The sequence below is a fragment of the Sciurus carolinensis genome, chromosome 1, assembly GCF_902686445.1.
Source record: "Sciurus carolinensis chromosome 1, mSciCar1.2, whole genome shotgun sequence".
NCBI classification, from domain to species: domain Eukaryota; kingdom Metazoa; phylum Chordata; class Mammalia; order Rodentia; family Sciuridae; genus Sciurus; species Sciurus carolinensis.
In genome coordinates, this window is record NC_062213.1 from 207,010,879 (window position 1) to 207,027,920 (window position 17,042).

A 17,042-nucleotide genomic window follows, 5' to 3' on the forward strand; every position below is an offset into this window, starting at 1 on the left:
ATGCCTCTGAAGTGCCTAGTCCCAGGGCCTTGGGCCCACTCCCCACCTGTAGTCTTCAGAGGGGAGATGCTCCTCCCTTCTAAGGGAGCTGATGGCTCCTAGGATGTTGCAGGGAGATGTGCAGCTTTCTGGAAGGGCCTGGGGCAGGTGCGGGCTGTCCAGTCACCCCTGTCCCACCCCCGCTGCCAAGTGCTGGAGCTCAGCCTGATGCGGAAGGCCTTCCACTCAGCACCGGGTCCGTCCCAGCCAGATCACAGCTGATGGTCACCCAGACCTTCAGCACTCCAGCTGGCTGGGTACGGTTTTTCCATCCTCACGGAGTCTTGGAGTGGGTAACCCTCAGGTATAAGTGAGAGAGGGGTCTTGGAGAGGGTGGGGGTTTAGGAGTCTCCCATCCAAGCAGCCTGGCTCTCATTGTGAAGGTGAGATGCATGGCTGCAGGTCAAGTGCCCACAAGGCCTGAGTATAGGGTTCCCCCGCCACTGTCCAGCCTGGGAAGGCTGTTTCCCATGCAGCTGCGGGGCAGGGCTGGGTCCCTGAGCAGAGTGAGACTCTGCAGCCCAACACCTGTGCACAGCGGCTGCAGTACCCCGCCTCGCTGGGGGGATTCTTTCCCAGGCTCCCTCTGTATGGGTCCCTGGTCCAGTGGAGAGTGGAATACCGCTGGACACTGGGCCCTGTGCTTGGGGGGCAGGGGTGTCTTCATCTCAGGATTCTCACTGTCCACCTACCCCTTCTCCCCACCGAGCCTCCTCTGCAGGGCCTCCCGCTTGCAGAATGTCTTCGTTTTCTGCTTTGGTTTCCTTTCTGTGTTGGCGCCAAGCTCGTGTTGCTGCATGTGTCTGTGCATGTGTTTGTCCGCGCCAGTGTGTGTCTGTGCGTGTCTGTGTCCGAGTTTGCGCGTCTGTGTACCGTGTGTTGCATGTTTGCACCGTGGGTCCGTGTGCGTTTGGGTGTCTGCGTTTGTGCGTGGGTCTAGGTCCCGGTCTGGTCTGTGAGCGAGCGCGCAGGAATGCACGGGGCGGGCGTTGGCTGGACCGCCGCGGCCCCCTGGGGGCGGCGGGGCGGGGCCGGGGGCGGGGGCGACTCCCTCGGGCGTCGGAGGATTTGGCCTTTACCTGCAGGGGGCGGAGGGAAAACCCAGAGCATAAAGGCAGGGGCGGGGCGCGGGACCCGGAGCCGCTCCGGGCCAGCGCTGAGCGCAGCGGAGCGGAGAGGGCGGCCCGACTGAGTGTGCGCGCCCAGAGCGCGGAGCCTCGGTCCCGAGCCCGGTCTGAGCCCCGAGTCGCCCGCCCCGCTGGCTTAGGGCGCAGCGCTCCCGGCGGCCGCCGCCCCGCCGAACCGGCATGGAGGCGTCCCGGGGCTGCGGCGGCCTGGCCGCACTCTGGTGCTTGGGGCTCCTGGGGGGCTTGGCGCGCGTCGCTGGCACGCATTACCGCTACCTCTGGAGGAACTGCTACCCGTGCCACCTGGGCCAGGCCGGCTACCCCGTGAGCGCTGGTGACCAGAGGCCAGGTGGGCGCCGGGATGGGCAGGGGTGGGCGGGACCAGGGTGCCAGCTCCGGTCGCCTGCTCCTTTTGTTTCCTCTTTTCAAAGTTTGCGCCAGGCGGCGGACAGCGCAGAGGCTGAAGGGAGCAGGAAAGGGTCAGTGCCAGGCAAGCAGACCCTGCCTCTGGGAAAGGGGCTCTGTGTCCTGAGGACGGAGACATTCCCATCCCTTCTGGCTGCTCAGGCTGCTGACAACAGGGAGGTCACTTGACCAGAGGGAAGAAAAACATCCCTTGAGCCTGCTTGAGTCGCTGGAGTTCCCCCTCCTCTGCCTCAGCTGCTCTGGGAGTCAAGTGAGAAGGCAGGGAGAGGGGCCCTCAGGGACCCTGAGCTGTCTCCTCTCCAGGGTCCCAAGTGACAGGGACCCTCCTGGCCATGTGTGGGTGTGTGGCAGGTGCCATCCTTTCTGCCCTCACCCTCCCGGGCCTCATAGGCCAGCAGGGTGGGCTGCACCCTCACGGAGAGGCCTTGGGTTTGCAGCCCCAGGGGCTGGGAGGCAGGAGGCATCCTGTCCAGGGCCTGCCCTGCCCCTCTGCAGCTGGGATCCCCTGCTGCACTGGAGCAGCCTCCCTCCATGTAGCTCCACAGAGCTGGGAGCTGGGCACCCTGAGAAGTGCGAGGCGGGGGTGTGGTGTGTGAGGCAGCACCCGGGGAGCCAGGGGCCACCAGTGCTGCCTACTAAGCCCTCCGTCTCCTGTGTGTGGCTTCTTAGAGGACTCCCCTGGGGCAGCTCATCTCTCATGCCCAAAGAACCTGAACCCTGAACGGAGCCTGCCCATCTCCGTTGGCGTGGCCACTTGACCCAGCCAGGGCCCAGATCCCCCACCCCCACCCTGCAGGCAGCCCTCCAGCTTGGTGGCTCAGACAGGACCAGGCTGGCATGTCAGTAACCAGCAGGGGCATAAGTGCCTTGAGGCTGTGGAGCACCTGAAGGTCTTTGGCCGAGTGTGGCCGGGCTCTGGGGAGTCGGGACCCCTGCCCTGCTCCATGGCCCTCAGGGCAGGGAGAGAAGGGCCTATGGACGATGGTGTGCCTTTGAGGACCCTGTGGCGTGCATGGGACAAAGCTTGCTGGCAGAGCCCCAGGGGCCTGTGTTTCCGGAAGCTCTGGCAAAGCTTCAGAGGGGCTTTGGGATAGTCTCTGTAGAGCCAGCCTCTCTGCCTGGTATGTTGTGGGGCCTGGAGCTGGTAGCACCTAGGTGAGGGTTGGTGGAGGCTCCACAGGCCCCCAAAAGCACAGCCATGGGCTCCCTGTGGCACTGCCAGCCCCAGCTTGGCAGGCAGTGAAGTTCTCATCCAGCTCCTGGGGGAGCCAGCCTGGGCTGTCATAGCGATGTTACCACGTGCCAGTGTGTGCTACTGATCCTGTCATGAGGCTGCCAAGTCCCCAGTCACTTACAGCCACTGAGGGCTGCAGCAAGACCGCAGGACATCTCCAGAGTCCTGGCCTGGCTGCTCAGGTACCCCTACCAGTTCCCCTCCAGATGGTCTTCCCTGCCTTTTCCTGGGGCCGCTCCTCAGGGAGATGGGGCAGAGTGGCTTTGTGCCTGGGCCAGCCTGGGCCTGGAATGAGCAGCTCCATCCTGAGTCACAGGTAAGCATGGGAAGGGCCGCGCCCGTGCTCCTCAGCCCACCAGGGCTCGGGCCCCTCATCCTGCTGGAGTTGCAGAGCCGAGGTGCCCGCCTTCTGTCGGCTCTGCCCCTGGGGCATCTCAGGCATCTCTATGGCTCAGCATGACCCGTGCACTGTGTGGGTGTAGGCAGTGTGGTAGGGACCTGGGGTGCAGGCCTGTGGGACCAGAGAGCTGAGGGAGCCCAGCTTCACGAGGTGCTGGGGGCAGACAGCTCCTCACTCTGGGGGTCAGCGAGTCCGCCCAGCTCTGACCTTTGGGAAGTGTGGCTCCCCAGCTTGGATGGTCTGTCTCCAGGGCTTGCACTTTGCTGCTCTGCAGAGGCCCTGAGCAAACAGCCAGTGCTCTGGATCCCTCCAGCAACGTCAGTTTTCCCCGCACTCGATGATCTAAAACAACAGACAACCCTGAGGTCAGCATCCGAAAGGGGCTAAAATCAAGGCAGGCAGGGCTGGTCCCTCTGGAGCCTGCAGGGAAGGGTAGTGACCATTCACATCCTGAGCCCTCCTCCACCCTCAGAGCCACAGAGAAAGGCCTTCTGGTCTTTCTGGCCTCTACTTTTGTTGCCACAGGCCCTTTGCTGGCTCAGCCTTCCTGCCTTCCCTCTCTTGGGGTCCTTGATTGCTTTGTCCCACCTGGGTAATCCAGGGTGGTCTGCCAACTGAGATCGTTCACTTAGTCCTGTCTGCAAAGTCTCCATAAGGTTCTGGGGATGAGGTTCTTTGGTTTCCTTTCCTTGGTGCTAGGTATTGAACCTGGGGCACCCTGTCACTGAGCCACATCCCCAGGCCTTTTACTTTTTGACCTTAAACTTTCTATCCTGCCGAGCCCGAGTCTGTGGGACTGCAGGCCTGCGCTACATGCAGCCCACACTGTGTAAAGGCTACGTCTGCTCAGGTACAGCCAGAGCCACGGGCAGTCTTAGCAACCGGGAATGGCTCTGCTCTGCCACAGGGCTGGTCCACCTCGGAAGCCAGGGGTAGGGGTCAGGCCGGGCCCTGAGTGTGTGGGGCCGGTGGAGGGCCCTGCCTGGCTGACCCGATGCCCATCTGTCTTCCTGTAAGGGGGACTGTCTCAGTTCACAGAGGCCTGGTTCTGAGAGCTGTGCGGTCCCAGCAAATTGTCTGGCCAGGTGCCCTGCCCATGGGGACCCCAGACTCCTCCAGCCTTGCATCGCCTGGTCCCCATGCTGACTCTGGTGCCAGAAGGCATGTGTATTTCAGGGCGCCCTGCATGCCCCATCATGGACTCCGGCTCCTGGCCATGGCAGCTCTGAACCCCCAGACAGCACTTTCGTGGTCAGGAGAGGCTTGGAGCTAGGGCCGTGTGCCTGGCAGACCCGGGTCTGTGTACTTCAGGAGGGAGCTGGAGCTAGGAGAGGGGAGTGCCGGGTGGGACGCTGACAGAGTGTTCCTGTCTGCGCTGCAGGAGGGCTGCAGGCTAGCTGGTCACGTGCAGGTGGGTGTGGGCAGGGAGGCCTGGGAGTGGAGGGCCAGTGGAGGGCCCTGCTGACCTTGCCTTGGGTGCCTTTGCAGCCTCCGGAACCCTGTGGCTGAGTGTAGGCTGACTTCCTCCCTCATGCTGTGCTAGGAGCTGGGTGAAGGCACAGCCTCCAGAGCTGGCCAGCTCTTAATAAGCACCTATTGAATGCCTGGCCATGTGCTGTGTGATTTACCATAGCCTTTCAGGGATCCGGGCTGGGGAAGGGCTTCTTCCTGAGCCCCCTGGGTGGGGTGGGTGCTACTGCCTGCCCTCACAACTGACTCTCCCATAGATGGGCCAGGGTCCTGATGGGGGCCACTTGCCCTTTGTTTTCAAGCTTCCTGAGACTGGTCCTGGCCTCTCTCTGACTTCCTGGGTAGGCAGCCTCGGGCTTAGGAGGGACCCTGTGTCCTGTCCCGAGTGCCTGTGAGCTGTGTGTGGAGCAGGTGGATCTGGAGATCCCAGGCAGAGATGCAGGCCTGCTGGGGCTCGCTCTGATTGCTCCTGGTGGCCAGGCAGGTTCCGAGGGTGTGGGCAACAGCATCTGCGGCCTGCTGAGCAGCCGGGCCCGGGTGCAGGTGGTGGGTACTGTCACTCTGCCGCTGCTTTAGGTTCAGCACCTTCTCAACCGTGCTCAGATGGCTGGGGTTTGGGGTGGGAGACTCCAAGGCTGGCGTTTGAATGGGGATGGCCGCAGATCAGAGGTAGAGGATGGCAGAAGGCCGGGGTGGTCACAGCAGATACTGAGACCTGCTGGAGGGTCGAGTGGAATTAGAGCCCTCAGTCCGGGCAGCTCTGGGGCCAGCCCTGCCAGCGGCCTCCCTCTTGCCCTGGATATCATACTTTCTCCCGGCGTTGGCTCCGTGAGGAAATCCTCCAGCGCTGGCCGCTGAGCACGGGCGCCTCTCTTCCTCCAGAGGCCCGGCAGAGGTCGGGCCTGCTGTGCCTGGCCCAGGGGCCCCAGCCACCCAGCTGTGGCTCACGCACAGAGCGTGTGTCTGGCACTGGCTCCAGTGGCCCTCGCTGCCTGTCCCTTCCTCTGATCTGGGTCACTGGTCCGGGTTGGTGAGGCTGGCGGGTGAAGGTCACGTAGCCTGAACAGTAGGTGTGGGCTTCTGTCTCCTGTCTGCTGCTCTGCGAGCCCTGTTCCTATCCCTACCCAGGGCAGCTGCTCCGTCACCTAGGCAGTCGGCTGTATTACATGGCCTTTCTGCCAGAACACTGTCCTTCAGCTGTGCCCAGGGTACGGCTGGCACTTCAAAGCCTCCACCATGTCCAGAGGCCCAGGACCTCTAGGGGAGCTCTCCTGGAATTCTTCTCTTTCTTTTCCTTTGTGGTGCTGGGGATTGAACCCAGATGTGCTCTATCACTGAACCACATCCCCAGACCTTTTTTAAGTTTTTATCTCCAGTCTCATTAAGTTGCTGAGGCTGGCCTCCAACTTGCGATCTTCCTGCCTCAGCCTCCCGAGTCACTGGAATTACAGAGGGTACCACTCTTGAGCCTCCCTGAGAATTTTTTTGGAATTCTTAGCACTAAGGGGGTCACTGGCTGGGCGGGGGGCCCACCAGGAGGTGCTCACACTGGTGTTGGGGGTGACCTCGCTGTTCTGTGCTCTGTTCCATCTGCCTCCCTCTCTGGCTTCCCTGGAAGCCCATCATGGCACAAGTAAGTCTGGAGGGAAGGGCCAGAGGCCAGGTCCTGAGCCTTCTGGTTGCCTGAGCCTTCCTGAAGTAGACGATGAGGCCAGCGGTGCAGAGGCCTGGCCTCCAGCCCTGGGGAAGGCCTCAGGGGAGGATCATTCCCAAGCCTCCAGTTTACATCCTGTCCTGCCTGCTTGCCTTATGGCCATGGTGCTGGGTGCTGGGGTGAGGGGCATTGAGCAGCAGGTGTGCGGTGAGGGCAGGACGCAGAGCTGCAAGGAGCCCTTGTCCCGGGCTGCCATCTGCCACCCTGTTCTTATGGGAAGCAGAGACCCGTCCGTCAGCCCATGTGGAAGTCAGGGCTGCCCTCTTCCCCCACCCCTGCTTCTGTCCCTTTGTCCCCAGGAGATTCAGGTCTGAGCCTGCCAGAGGTGCTGCCCCAGGCAGAGGCAGGACTGGAGGGCCTGTGGGGCCAGGGTGCTCTGGGGGCACTTTCAGGGGCTCCTGTCCGCAGGGTGTGAGGTCTGACTCCCCTGCATTCATGTCCTGGGGCTGTTGTAACAAAACCCCGCACACCACACCAGGTGGCTTAAGACAGCTGAGGTTCCTTGTCAGACCCTGGAGTCCAGGATTCCAGAGCCTTTAGGAGCTGGGTCCTTCCTGCCTCTTCCAGCCCCTGGCGGCTGCTGTGGCTCCTCCCTGCATTTCTGCCCCTTCTCCAGCCAGCCGTTCCCAGAATGACCTCATCTCCATCCTTGCCTTCGTTCACCTGCAAAGCACAGGCTGTGTTCCGAGGTTCCTGATGGACGTGCACTGGGCACGCTTAAGCCAGGACACCACCCGCTCTGCTTTGGCTTCCCCCAGCCTGGTGGGGACAGGGGCATCTCGAGTGTCATCAGCTTCTGGGCTCATGGGCCATGGTGGAGTGACTGGTGCCGCCCCAAGAGTTGTGTGGATCTGGGTTCCAGAGCACAGGGTGTGCTCCGCGCTCAGCCTTGAGGTGCTGGGGTGCCCACCCCGCCTGCTCCCCTCTGCTGCACCCCACATCTCAGCAGGCCAGAGGTGGCAGCTCTTCCTGCCCACGCATGCCAGCTGGCGGGGAGGACGGGCCCTGCCTCTGCGCTCTGGCTCTGCACGCACAGGCTGGGGCTCGGAGGGCTGTTGTGGCCTGGCCTGGCGGGAGCCTGGCTGGTGATCCTGCCCCTTCCTGCCCAGATGTGGATGAGTGCCGTGCTCACAACGGTGGCTGCCAGCACAGGTGTGTCAACACCCCAGGCTCCTACCTCTGCCAGTGCAAGCCCGGTTTCCGACTCCACACTGACGGCAGGACCTGTCTGGGTAAGTGTTACCTGAAGCCCCTGTCCGGTCCTGGCTTCGGCCACCTGGTGCTCCTGGGTGTGCCAGGTCTGGGGAAGGCCAGGCCCCTGCTCCTGCCCAGGGACTGAGGCCTGACTGGGCTCACACTGGGTGTGGCCTCATAGCCTCAGCTGTCACCGTAGCAGCTCGGTGCTGCCACTGAATTCTGCCCTGTCCTGCTGTGGGACGTGGCAGCTCCACCCACAGGGAGGTGAGGAGGCCAGGCTCTGGCAGGTGAGAGAGTGTCCCAAGGCGCTGCTCACCCGGGTCCCCGAGACCCCAGGCTGCACACCCTCCGCAGCCGTGCCAGTTCCATGGGAAGGCTGAGGCTGTCTGCGGTGGTCAGTCAGCAGGGATCGGCCAGGCTGTGCTGCCCTCAGAATCCAGGATCCTCGGGCTGGTGGGGAGGCTGCCTGGGCCCAGCAGGAAAGCAGGCACGTGAGGCCACTCCTGGCCTGTGGAGCTGGGCTTCTTCGGGGCTTGGGGTGTGACTGCAGCTGGTGGGTGGGGAGGAGGGTGAGCCCCTGGGCTCTCGGGTCCTCTGCATTGTCTCCTGAGCTCAGTGACACCTGAGGACACAGACTGGCTTCCAGCACTGGGGGGAGGAAAAGGGAGGTCCAGGAGCTGCTGGTGAAGGGGGTGCTACCCCGGGGTCTGCTGGAAGAGCAGTCCTGCCCTGCACTACGGACACGTGGGGTTGTCCTGTAGGGGACTGAATGGGACACCCCTTCTTTCCACCCTGGAGACCCAGAGTGGAGCCCGGGCAGCCTCCCTCCTGGTCCCGGCTGCTGCATGGCTGGCGGCCCTCTGTCCCCAGGGGGCCATCCCCCACACGCAGCTCATGTGCCTGCGCGGCTCCGGGAGCCAGGCAGCTGCCCTGGGTGGGAGAGCAGAAGCAGCTGCGGGAATGTTCTGACGTGCTTCGGGGCAGATGAGCCGGGCTGAGCCCAGCTGGCTGCCTGCTGCTGCTTCTGGGAGCCCTGGCAGGGGCTCAGTGGCCTTGGGCACCCTGGCACCCAGGCCTCCTAGAAGAGAGGCTCTGGGAGGGACATGTCACCCCTGCCCTAGAGAAGGGCGGCCTTTGGGGTCTGGTGTGGGGTTCCCCGCTGCTGAGTCCATGCTCTCATGGGGCCGGGACACTCACTCTCATCTTGGTTTCCGCTGTCTGAGGGTGGCCTTCACTGAGAAGCTCCGGAAGCGACAGGACCAGGGAGGGAGGCGTCGTTAACATGCAGAAATGAGGGATGCACCTTAGGGCTGGAGTGAGCTGCTGGCCTCAGGCAGCCCAGAAAGCGTGTCCCCAGCCTGGTCTGTCCCCTGTCCCCTGCCCACTGCTATCTGAGCCATTCCTGGGGCTGGACCGTCTGTGGCTCCCAGGAAGTAGTTTAATGGAAGCTTCGTACAATGGGACGTCCCTGCTGCGATGAGTCTGAGGGCTGCAGATGAGGACCCTCCTCGCTGCTAAGGGGCACTGGTGGGCACTCCCCAGGCCGGCTCCCCAGGCACGGTGCCACCCGCCCCTGACAAGCACTGCCCTGGTGACTCGGGTCTCATGGCCTCAGTCGAGTTGAGCTGGAAAATTCCTTCATCTCTTGGCAAGGCCCCAGTAAAGACCTGGGACACGTGGGAGCAGCCCTGTTCTCAAGCCACCTTTGCCTGGAGCATGCAGACCCCTTCCTTCCCAGGCGTCCTGGGACATGGAACTTGTCCCAGTCTGTGGTGGCCTCTCACTCTGCAGTCATGCATCTGGCTGTCAGCGGGTTTCCTGTGTCTGGAATTCCTGAGTCCGGGGTTCACATGGGTTCGCTGGCTGGTCCACCGGGAGCTGCCTTCCCTGTGGGTGCCCGAGAAGCTTTCAGAGTGGACATGGGGTCTTCTGGGAGTTTCAGGGGTGTCTCCAAGTCCCTTCGTATTGGTGCCCCTGGCTGCATTTGTCCTGAGATGCTGGCCTGGGGTCGGGGGTGGCTGCACAGTCAGGTCATGGATGGGGGACTTCCTTGCAGGAGCCAGGGAGTCTGCCATGACTTGTCCTGTGTCCTGAAGGGCGTTGCCCAGGCACGGGGCACGGGGCTAGGCTTCCTCGCCTTCCACGGCCCTCCCGTCCCCTAGGACTCCCGGGTGTGGGGCAGAGCCCTGGGCCTCCATCTGGTCCACAGTGGCACCCTCTGCCTGCACTGCAGTAGGTCCTCGGTGGACTTGTACCGGAAGAATTAGCACAGGCGCCGTGCCCTCCCTGTGGCCAGCTGCCGGCAGGCTACACAGCTGGAGCTCAGCTGCAGCAGCAGGCCCCTCCTGGCAAGGGGTACTGTGGGCTCTCCTGGAGCTTTGGCAGTGGTAGGAGCTCACCCCTAGCCCAGGCCCTGATGTCCTAGATGTCCCCTCCTGCCAGCAGCTCAGAGTGGGGACTTTAGAGGTGGGGGTGGAAGGTGCCCGAGGGCTCTGACCATCTTCCTGTGGTACCAAAGGGGAACTCTCAGGTGGAGGCCCCTCCAGGGCCGAGTGACCTGGGAAGACCTCAGGAGGCGGCCTTTGAGGGGGCCTTGGAACACATCTGAACTTACCTCCGAGGCATGGAGGGAGAGGACAGAGGACAGGAAACGCAGGCGCGCCTGTGTGCCTGCTTCCAGATGGTTTTATGGAAAGAGCACAAAGGTTTCCGTTTCCATTCTCAATAACAGAAATTTACAAGGCCTTGCTAGTTGGCCCTGTCATGGTGAGCACCTTGTTCCTGCCCCAGGAGCCCATGTCCTGGGGTGCTGTGCTGCCTGCGGTGCCTCCTGGGGTGCCCGATTTCTGGGGCAGGGAGAGCGGGGGCCCAGCCAAGCCCAAGTGCTGGTCCAGGCTTTCCACCCTCAGGGGCCGGAGCCAACGCCTTCTCTCCCCGGCGACGGGAAGGGGGCCCGGGTGGTTTGGCTGACAGTCTGTCACTCTTGTTTCCATGACATCTTGCAGAGCACAGTGTGCAAAACAGCCCCAGATCTTTAACACGTGGCTTGGAGAGCCCTCTGCCTCTGCGCACCCAGGGTGCTCTGAGTCGGCATGCCACCTGCCCAGTAGTCCCAGGGTCTCTGGACTCTGGCCTCGACGTGGCTGTCCTCATGTCTCCTGTGTTGAGCTGTATGCATGGGGCCAGTCTGAGTATCCACAGATGTCAGTGGCTCAACCTGCAGGGGGCCCTGCTAGGCGCCACGTCCTCCTCCTCCTCCTCTCGGCCTCATGCCTGCCAGACATGGGATTGACAGACTTTGGGATTGACACCCTTGAGGAGGGTTCTGCTATCAGCATGCATACCCCTGGTGGCCTGGCTGCCCCATCCTGTGTCCCCAACCCCAGAGTCAGATGCGTCCAGTGGGTGCACGGCTGGGGGAGATGGGATTTGCTTTCCACCTGGCTCTGCCACTCCTGCTCAGACCTCAGGCCGAGCCCTCCCTCCCCAGGCCCGGGTCATCCTGTGAGGATGTTGCGAGGCTGCACAGGCCCTGCAGCCCACTCCCCGGCTCCTTCTTGGAGGCGAGGACTTGGGGACACTCCTCAGCCCCCAAGGCTTCTACCGGCAGCATCATGGGCTTGGGCAAAGCCACGGACAGCCAAGGATGAGACAGCAGGCTCATTGCAGGACCCGCCCGCAGGGCCGCAGGCAGAGCTCTGACTGTGCTGCCCCTGCACCCGGGTGGAGCTTCCCAGCCTCAGGGGCTGCATGAGGCCTGGCCTGGAGGGAAGGGCAGTGGCTGACTCCGTGGAACTCTGGTCCGCCACCTTGTGAGACCACCTGGGCTCTTGCCTGTGTGGTGGGCCCCTGCCCAGGCCTTGCCAAATCTGTGACCCCAGTGGTACAGCTGAGGCAGAGGAGGGGTGCCTGGTGCAGGGGCCAGGCATGGAATGGCCCCACCCCCATTCACCCCATTCAGCGAGGCCAGGGCCAGAGGCTCTAGGCCCTGGACTGGGTGCAGAATGGATGGGGAAGGTCAGCACCAGGTCTGGGGGTGCAGCTGAGGGGGCACCCGGGGAGACCTGAGTCAGCAAGCCCAGCGAGGCCAGGGAGCGGGGGGAAGCTGAGAGGGCTGGCCGCAGGGCCTGCAGCGTCCCTTGACGCCAGGTGCTGCTCTGGCAGTGGGGCACAGTCTTACCAGTGGACGTGACCTGTCCCCAGGAACATCTGTTGGATGAGACCAAGGATTGATCTAAATGACAAACCAGACTTTCACAAATGAAGAAAAGAAAGAAAAGGGGAGGGAGGGCATAAGTAGCGGGGCCACTGGTGCCACCCGCCTGTCCCTGTGCGCAAGGGCAGACGTGTGCTCGCCTGTGGGTGCTCCAGGTATGTTCAGGTCCCCTGGCAGCCAGGAGGCTCCTTTCAGAGGGCAGGGGTGGGGGCAGGACACCCAGGGCAGGGTGTCGAATGCCCCTCCCGTCCTGCCTTCCGGCTTTGCCCCCAGCGGAGGGCTTCCTAGAAGGAAGGGCTGGGGTGGCCGGGTGGTGGGGCTTCTCTGGACCCGGAGACCACACCCATTGAGGGTAGTGACTCCAGAACCTCATGACTCCAGTGAGGACCAGAACTGCCCTCAGGTCAGTCCCAAACCACAGGGCTGGGTGGGGAGCTCCAGCAGAGCAAGCTGGTGGGCACGGCATGCTCAGGCAGGAGCTCCTGTGGTGTGGCCCATGGCAGCCAGCTCTGGGTGGCCTGGAGGTCTAGACCTTGCCAGTGGAGCTGCCCCTCGTCCACTGTGGACTGCCCACCTGCTGAGACGCCTGGGACTGGAACAGCGCCCTTCGCCCAGACGAGCTGGAACAGGTCTTCGGCCCTATAGGAGGCATGCTCTCGGGTGTCCAGTTTGCTCCAGCAAACTGACTGATGATGCCCCACTTCCCTTTGCAGGGGTGGGGGCCCCACACGTCCCCAGGTGGTGGCTCCTGCTGGCAGGGGTGGATTTGCAGCCTGACTCTTAGGTCCTGTGGCACCCTGGCCGGGCACAGTGCCTCCAATCTGCAAACTGGGAGTCCGGGAACATTAGTCGGTGTGGCTGCCGTGATGATGGACTGGGTGACATACACAGCGGAGGTTCATGTTCTCGCCATCGTGGGGGCTGGAGGTCAGAGGTGAAGGTGCTGGCAAATCTACACACCTCATTCCACCTTCCTCACCTCTGGGGAGTCCATCTCCAATTGTGGTCACATGGGGGCTTAGGGCTTCGATGTATGCGTTTTGGGGGACCCACATCAAGTCCCTAACACACCGTGTCCCCCCTGTAGTCACTTGTGTCTTTTTTGGAAGTGGGCAGGGACCTAAGCCAGGCCCCAGCAGGGCAGGCCCAGTGTGGAGGGACAGACCTGGGCAGGACAAGCAGAGCTGACAGGCCTGCTTGCAGGGCGCGCAGATCCCGCTGTGTGCACTGTCCTTGGGGAAAACCCACTTCCACAGTGCAGAAGAGGGAGGAAGTGGGCCTGGGCACAGGGAGGCAGAGGGCCTGTGCCCGAGGCCAGTCCCCGATCCCCTCTTTCTGATGAACACACCCAGCTTTGCTTCAGGTCTGAGCTTGGTCTGAGGCTTTGGCTGTGGCTGGTGAGGGATCCCTGGGCTGTCTGCCCCACGGCTGGGTCTCATGGCCAGACTGCCCCACAGGCTGGCTTCCTGGATGCTGCAGGTCCAGCACTGAGAATCTGCCTCTCTCAGCGTTCCGGGAATCTCCCACACAGGACGAGACACTGGCTTGGCTCCCTGGTGTGCACAGCTTGGGAGCATCTGGGATGTCACAATTCTGTGCAGCAGAGAACCAGAGAACCACACTCCGAGGGTGTGGGCTGCACAGGGACCCTCCCCCACGTCGGCCCCTACTGGGCTTATCCCTGGGCCCACCTCAGGGGCTGTGCCCATCTGGGGGCAGTGAGGGGAAGCCCCTTCCAGGCTTGCCACAGCCCCCGGGGCCTCGTCATCCTTGGTCCCCGCTCCCTGCTTGCCTGCAGCCTCTGGCCCTCAGTGCCTGCCGGTCTGCCTGCCGGTCTGCCTGCCGGTCTGCCAGATGCGTCTGGTTCCCATTATGCTCCCGAGGAGGGTGCAGTTGGTGTGGTGAACACAGATGAACAGAGTCCCCAGGAATGTGGGGCCAGCTCAGGCCGCGTGTGCTCGGGAGCCCTGAAGGCAGGGCCAGGGGCTGAGCAGAGCTGGCGAGGTGAGGTGGGCTGGGCGTGGGGAGGGGGCTGCAGCTGAGAGGCTCGCCTCGGTCTGCAGAGTGGCTGGAGCGTGCCATGGCCGCAGGTGACAGCGGCCTCCCCTGCAGCCGGTGTTGCCCAGGGTGCATGTGGTGGGGGACCCTCAGCACGTGCTTGCGGCCAGCACGCCCCGTGGGGAGACGGCGGTTCTGTGGTTTTAAGCATGCTGGCTCCAGGGGCAGCCTGGGCTTTGGCCGCCAGCTCACCGGCCCCACGCTGCCGCCAGCACCTTGGCCTCCAGAGCCTGCTCCTCCGTGGTGCCAGCCCCGGACCCCAAACCTGTACGCAGTGACAGTCACTGCTTCCCTCAACGCGGGCCAGGCCCGCTGCCCTCCCCCCAGGCAGCACCATGGGGTGAAGCCTTTGGTCACGGGGCTCGTTGGCCCGGCCAGCGAGGGGGAGGCAGTCTCACCACGCGGGAGGATCAGCACATCGCTGTGGTTTCCCTCCTGAGCTTGGGGCCAGTCCCTCCCTAACCACCAGGCGATTGCCAGAGGCTCGGCTGTAACCAAATCCGCACCGAGGCACTGGCTGCCGCTCCTGGTGGAGGCGCCGTGCCCACCCGGGCTGGCCAAGGCCACGCCTGCCGTCCCTCGGTGGGCGGCACAGCTCCCCACCAGGCCGACTGTCCCTCAGGGCCTGTGGGGTTCCAGCCTGAAGGACTTTGAGGCAGCCTATGCCTCCTGGCCTCCCCTGGGGCCATCCTGTGGCCTCAGAGGTCTGGGCACTGTGATCCGGCTCAAGTGAGGCGTGGCCCTGCCAGGGTGGGAGGGAGCTGCTCTGGCCCCAGGAGTTGGTGGCCATCCACAGGGGCTCCACACTGGCCCCTCCACCACCCTGGCCAGGCCGCCCCCTCCTCCAGGGAGCATGCGGCTGTTCCGGGCCCAGCCTGCCCACTCGGGCTTCTCAGAGGGCCCGGGTGTTCTGCGTTCTCTGCTGTGGGGACAGAGACTCTGTTGATGCTGGATGGTCCACAGTGCCTCAGGAGGACCAGGACTGGAGGGTTCTGAGCAACGGCCACCGTCCTCCAGACCTGTAGGTGGCCAACAGCTCCAAGTCAGGCCTGTGAGCCAGTCACATCTGCTCCCAAGGCCCCTGATTCAGGACAGTGACGGAAAGGCAGAGCGGCTGAGGCTGCAGAAGGCGGCCCCACATCCTGCTGCGCCAGCCTGGGGTCAGGTCTTGAGCAGCTGTCCTCCTGAGCTGACCTGGGCTCCTTTCTGTGTCCCTAGCTGTCCACTCCTGTGCCCTGGGCAATGGCGGCTGCCAGCACCAGTGTGTCCAGCTCACAGTGACGCGGCACCGCTGCCAGTGCCGGCCTGACTTCCAGCTCCAGGAGGACGGCAGGCGCTGTGTCCGTGAGTGCCACCGTCCTGGGAGGCTGCAGGGTGCCCGAGGCCTGTGCTCAGAGCGAGGCAGAGGCTGGCGGGGGCCCTGGACCTGGCGGCTGGGCTGGAACCTGGTCTTGGAGGGAGGACGTGGGAGCGGGGCAGGAAGCCAGTGTAGGGATGGCCCCCAGCTCCCTGGATGCCCGCCTGGGGCCCAAGCCTTGTGCAGAAGAGGCAGCCAGGCCCCATCAACCTGTGGCCCTGGGACCTCAGAGCTGCTGTGCGGAGAGGAGGGAGCTTGAGAGTCCCGGGTGTGGAAACAGGAGTGGGCAGGTGCCGCCCCAGCCCCAGGCTTCCCCTGCAGGGCAGGAAGTGAGTGTGGGCTCGAGGGTCCAAGGCCAGCCATGGAGACAGGTGGAATGGGGTCCTGGGACTGAGCGTCATGGGGCGGGGTCACAGGACTGGGGGTCTTATAGGGCTGGGGGTCACAAGAGCTAGGGTGTCCCAGTGATGGGGGTCACAGGGTTGGGGGGTCACAGGGCTGGGGTCACAGAGCTGATTGTCACAGGGCTGGAGGTCACAGGGCTGGGGGGTCACAGGGTTGGGGGGTCACAGGGTGGGGATCACAGGGTTGGGGGTCACAGGGTTGGGAGGTCACAGGGCTGGGGGTCACAGGGCTGGGGGGTCACAGGGCTTGGGTTCACAGGGCTGGGGGTCATAGGGCTGGGGTTCACAGAGTTGAGGGGGTCACAGGGCTGGGGGTCACAGGGTTGGGGTGTCACAGGGCTGGGGTTCACAGGGCTGGGGGGGTCACAGGGCTGGGGTTCACAGGGCTGGGGTTCACAGGGTTGGGGTGTCACAGGGCTGGGGGGTCACAGGGCTGGGGTCACAGGGCTCAGGGTCACAGGACTGGGGGTCACAGGGTTTGGGGGGTCATAGGGCTGGGGGTCACAGGGTTGGCGGTCACAGAGCTGATTGTCACAGGGCTGGGGTCACAGAGCTAGAAGGTCACAGGGGCTGGGGGTGTCACCAAGCCGGGGGCCACAGCCCTGGTACCTGCTTTAGCACCTCCAAGACAAGAGTTTGCAAGGAGCTGGCCAGTGCCCGCTGAGAGGTCGGGGCTGGTCGGCCCCTGCTGGAGGCCCCCGTCTTTTGGGCCTCAGAGCTTCCTGGTGTTCCACTGGATCCCGGGATCCTAAGACTTCTTTCCTGGGTATTCATGGGGTGCAGGCAGCTAGTCGTCCAGTGGATGCCCAGGGGAGCCCTGACCTGTCCTGAGGCCGTAGGGTCCTCTCCGGGGTCCTGGGGCTTCCTGCATCTGGGGGGACCCTTAGCCCAGGCTGGAGTGGGGAGGGACAGGAGTGCTGGCCAGGGCCTCACGAGAGGCCTGTCTCCCCACCCTAATCCCTTCCGCTCCATCTGTCTGGGTCCACACTGCAGGGAGAGACCCGTGTGCGGATGGGCGTGGCGGCTGCATGCACACGTGCCAGGTGCTCGGGGGCCACGCCCACTGTGGATGCCACGCAGGTTACCAGCTGGCTGCAGACCGCAAGGCCTGTGAAGGTGGGACTCCCCGCACGTGCTCCGCCCAGCCCTTACCACTGCAGTGTCCCCTGAGAGGTGGCTCACCTCACCACCTTGGGCTGCCCAGATCCCGCTGGGTCTCCTCTCCCTGGAGTGGGTGGGAGGTCGGGTGGGGAGCACCCAAGGAGCGGCCTCCAGCGAGCACTGTTCTGGGGGCGTCAGGGAGACAGCCGAGGTCTTCCTTTTATTTTGGATTGCTTGGTGTAGCAGGCAGCAGAACCTGCCGTTAGGAACGGGGAAGAGGGAGTGTCAGGTCACCGGAG

At 63.8% G+C, this 17,042-nt stretch overlaps 1 protein-coding gene across 8 annotated transcripts in view; it reads left to right on the forward strand.

The window, feature by feature from the left end:
- Megf6 (multiple EGF like domains 6) overlaps positions 1-17,042 on the forward strand; it is a 96,089-nt gene that overhangs the window by 57,108 nt on the left and 21,939 nt on the right. For 6 of the 8 annotated variants that reach the window (XM_047565615.1, XM_047565616.1, XM_047565617.1 and 3 more), the window contains 3 exons: positions 7,520-7,642; positions 15,100-15,225; positions 16,636-16,758. In XM_047565615.1, the coding sequence (XP_047421571.1) occupies positions 7,520-7,642; positions 15,100-15,225; positions 16,636-16,758 (372 nt within the window). Of the gene's footprint in view, positions 1-1,194; positions 1,516-7,519; positions 7,643-15,099; positions 15,226-16,635; positions 16,759-17,042 lie in introns of those variants that run through there. The other 2 variants (XM_047565618.1, XM_047565614.1) reach the window with 2 other exon arrangements.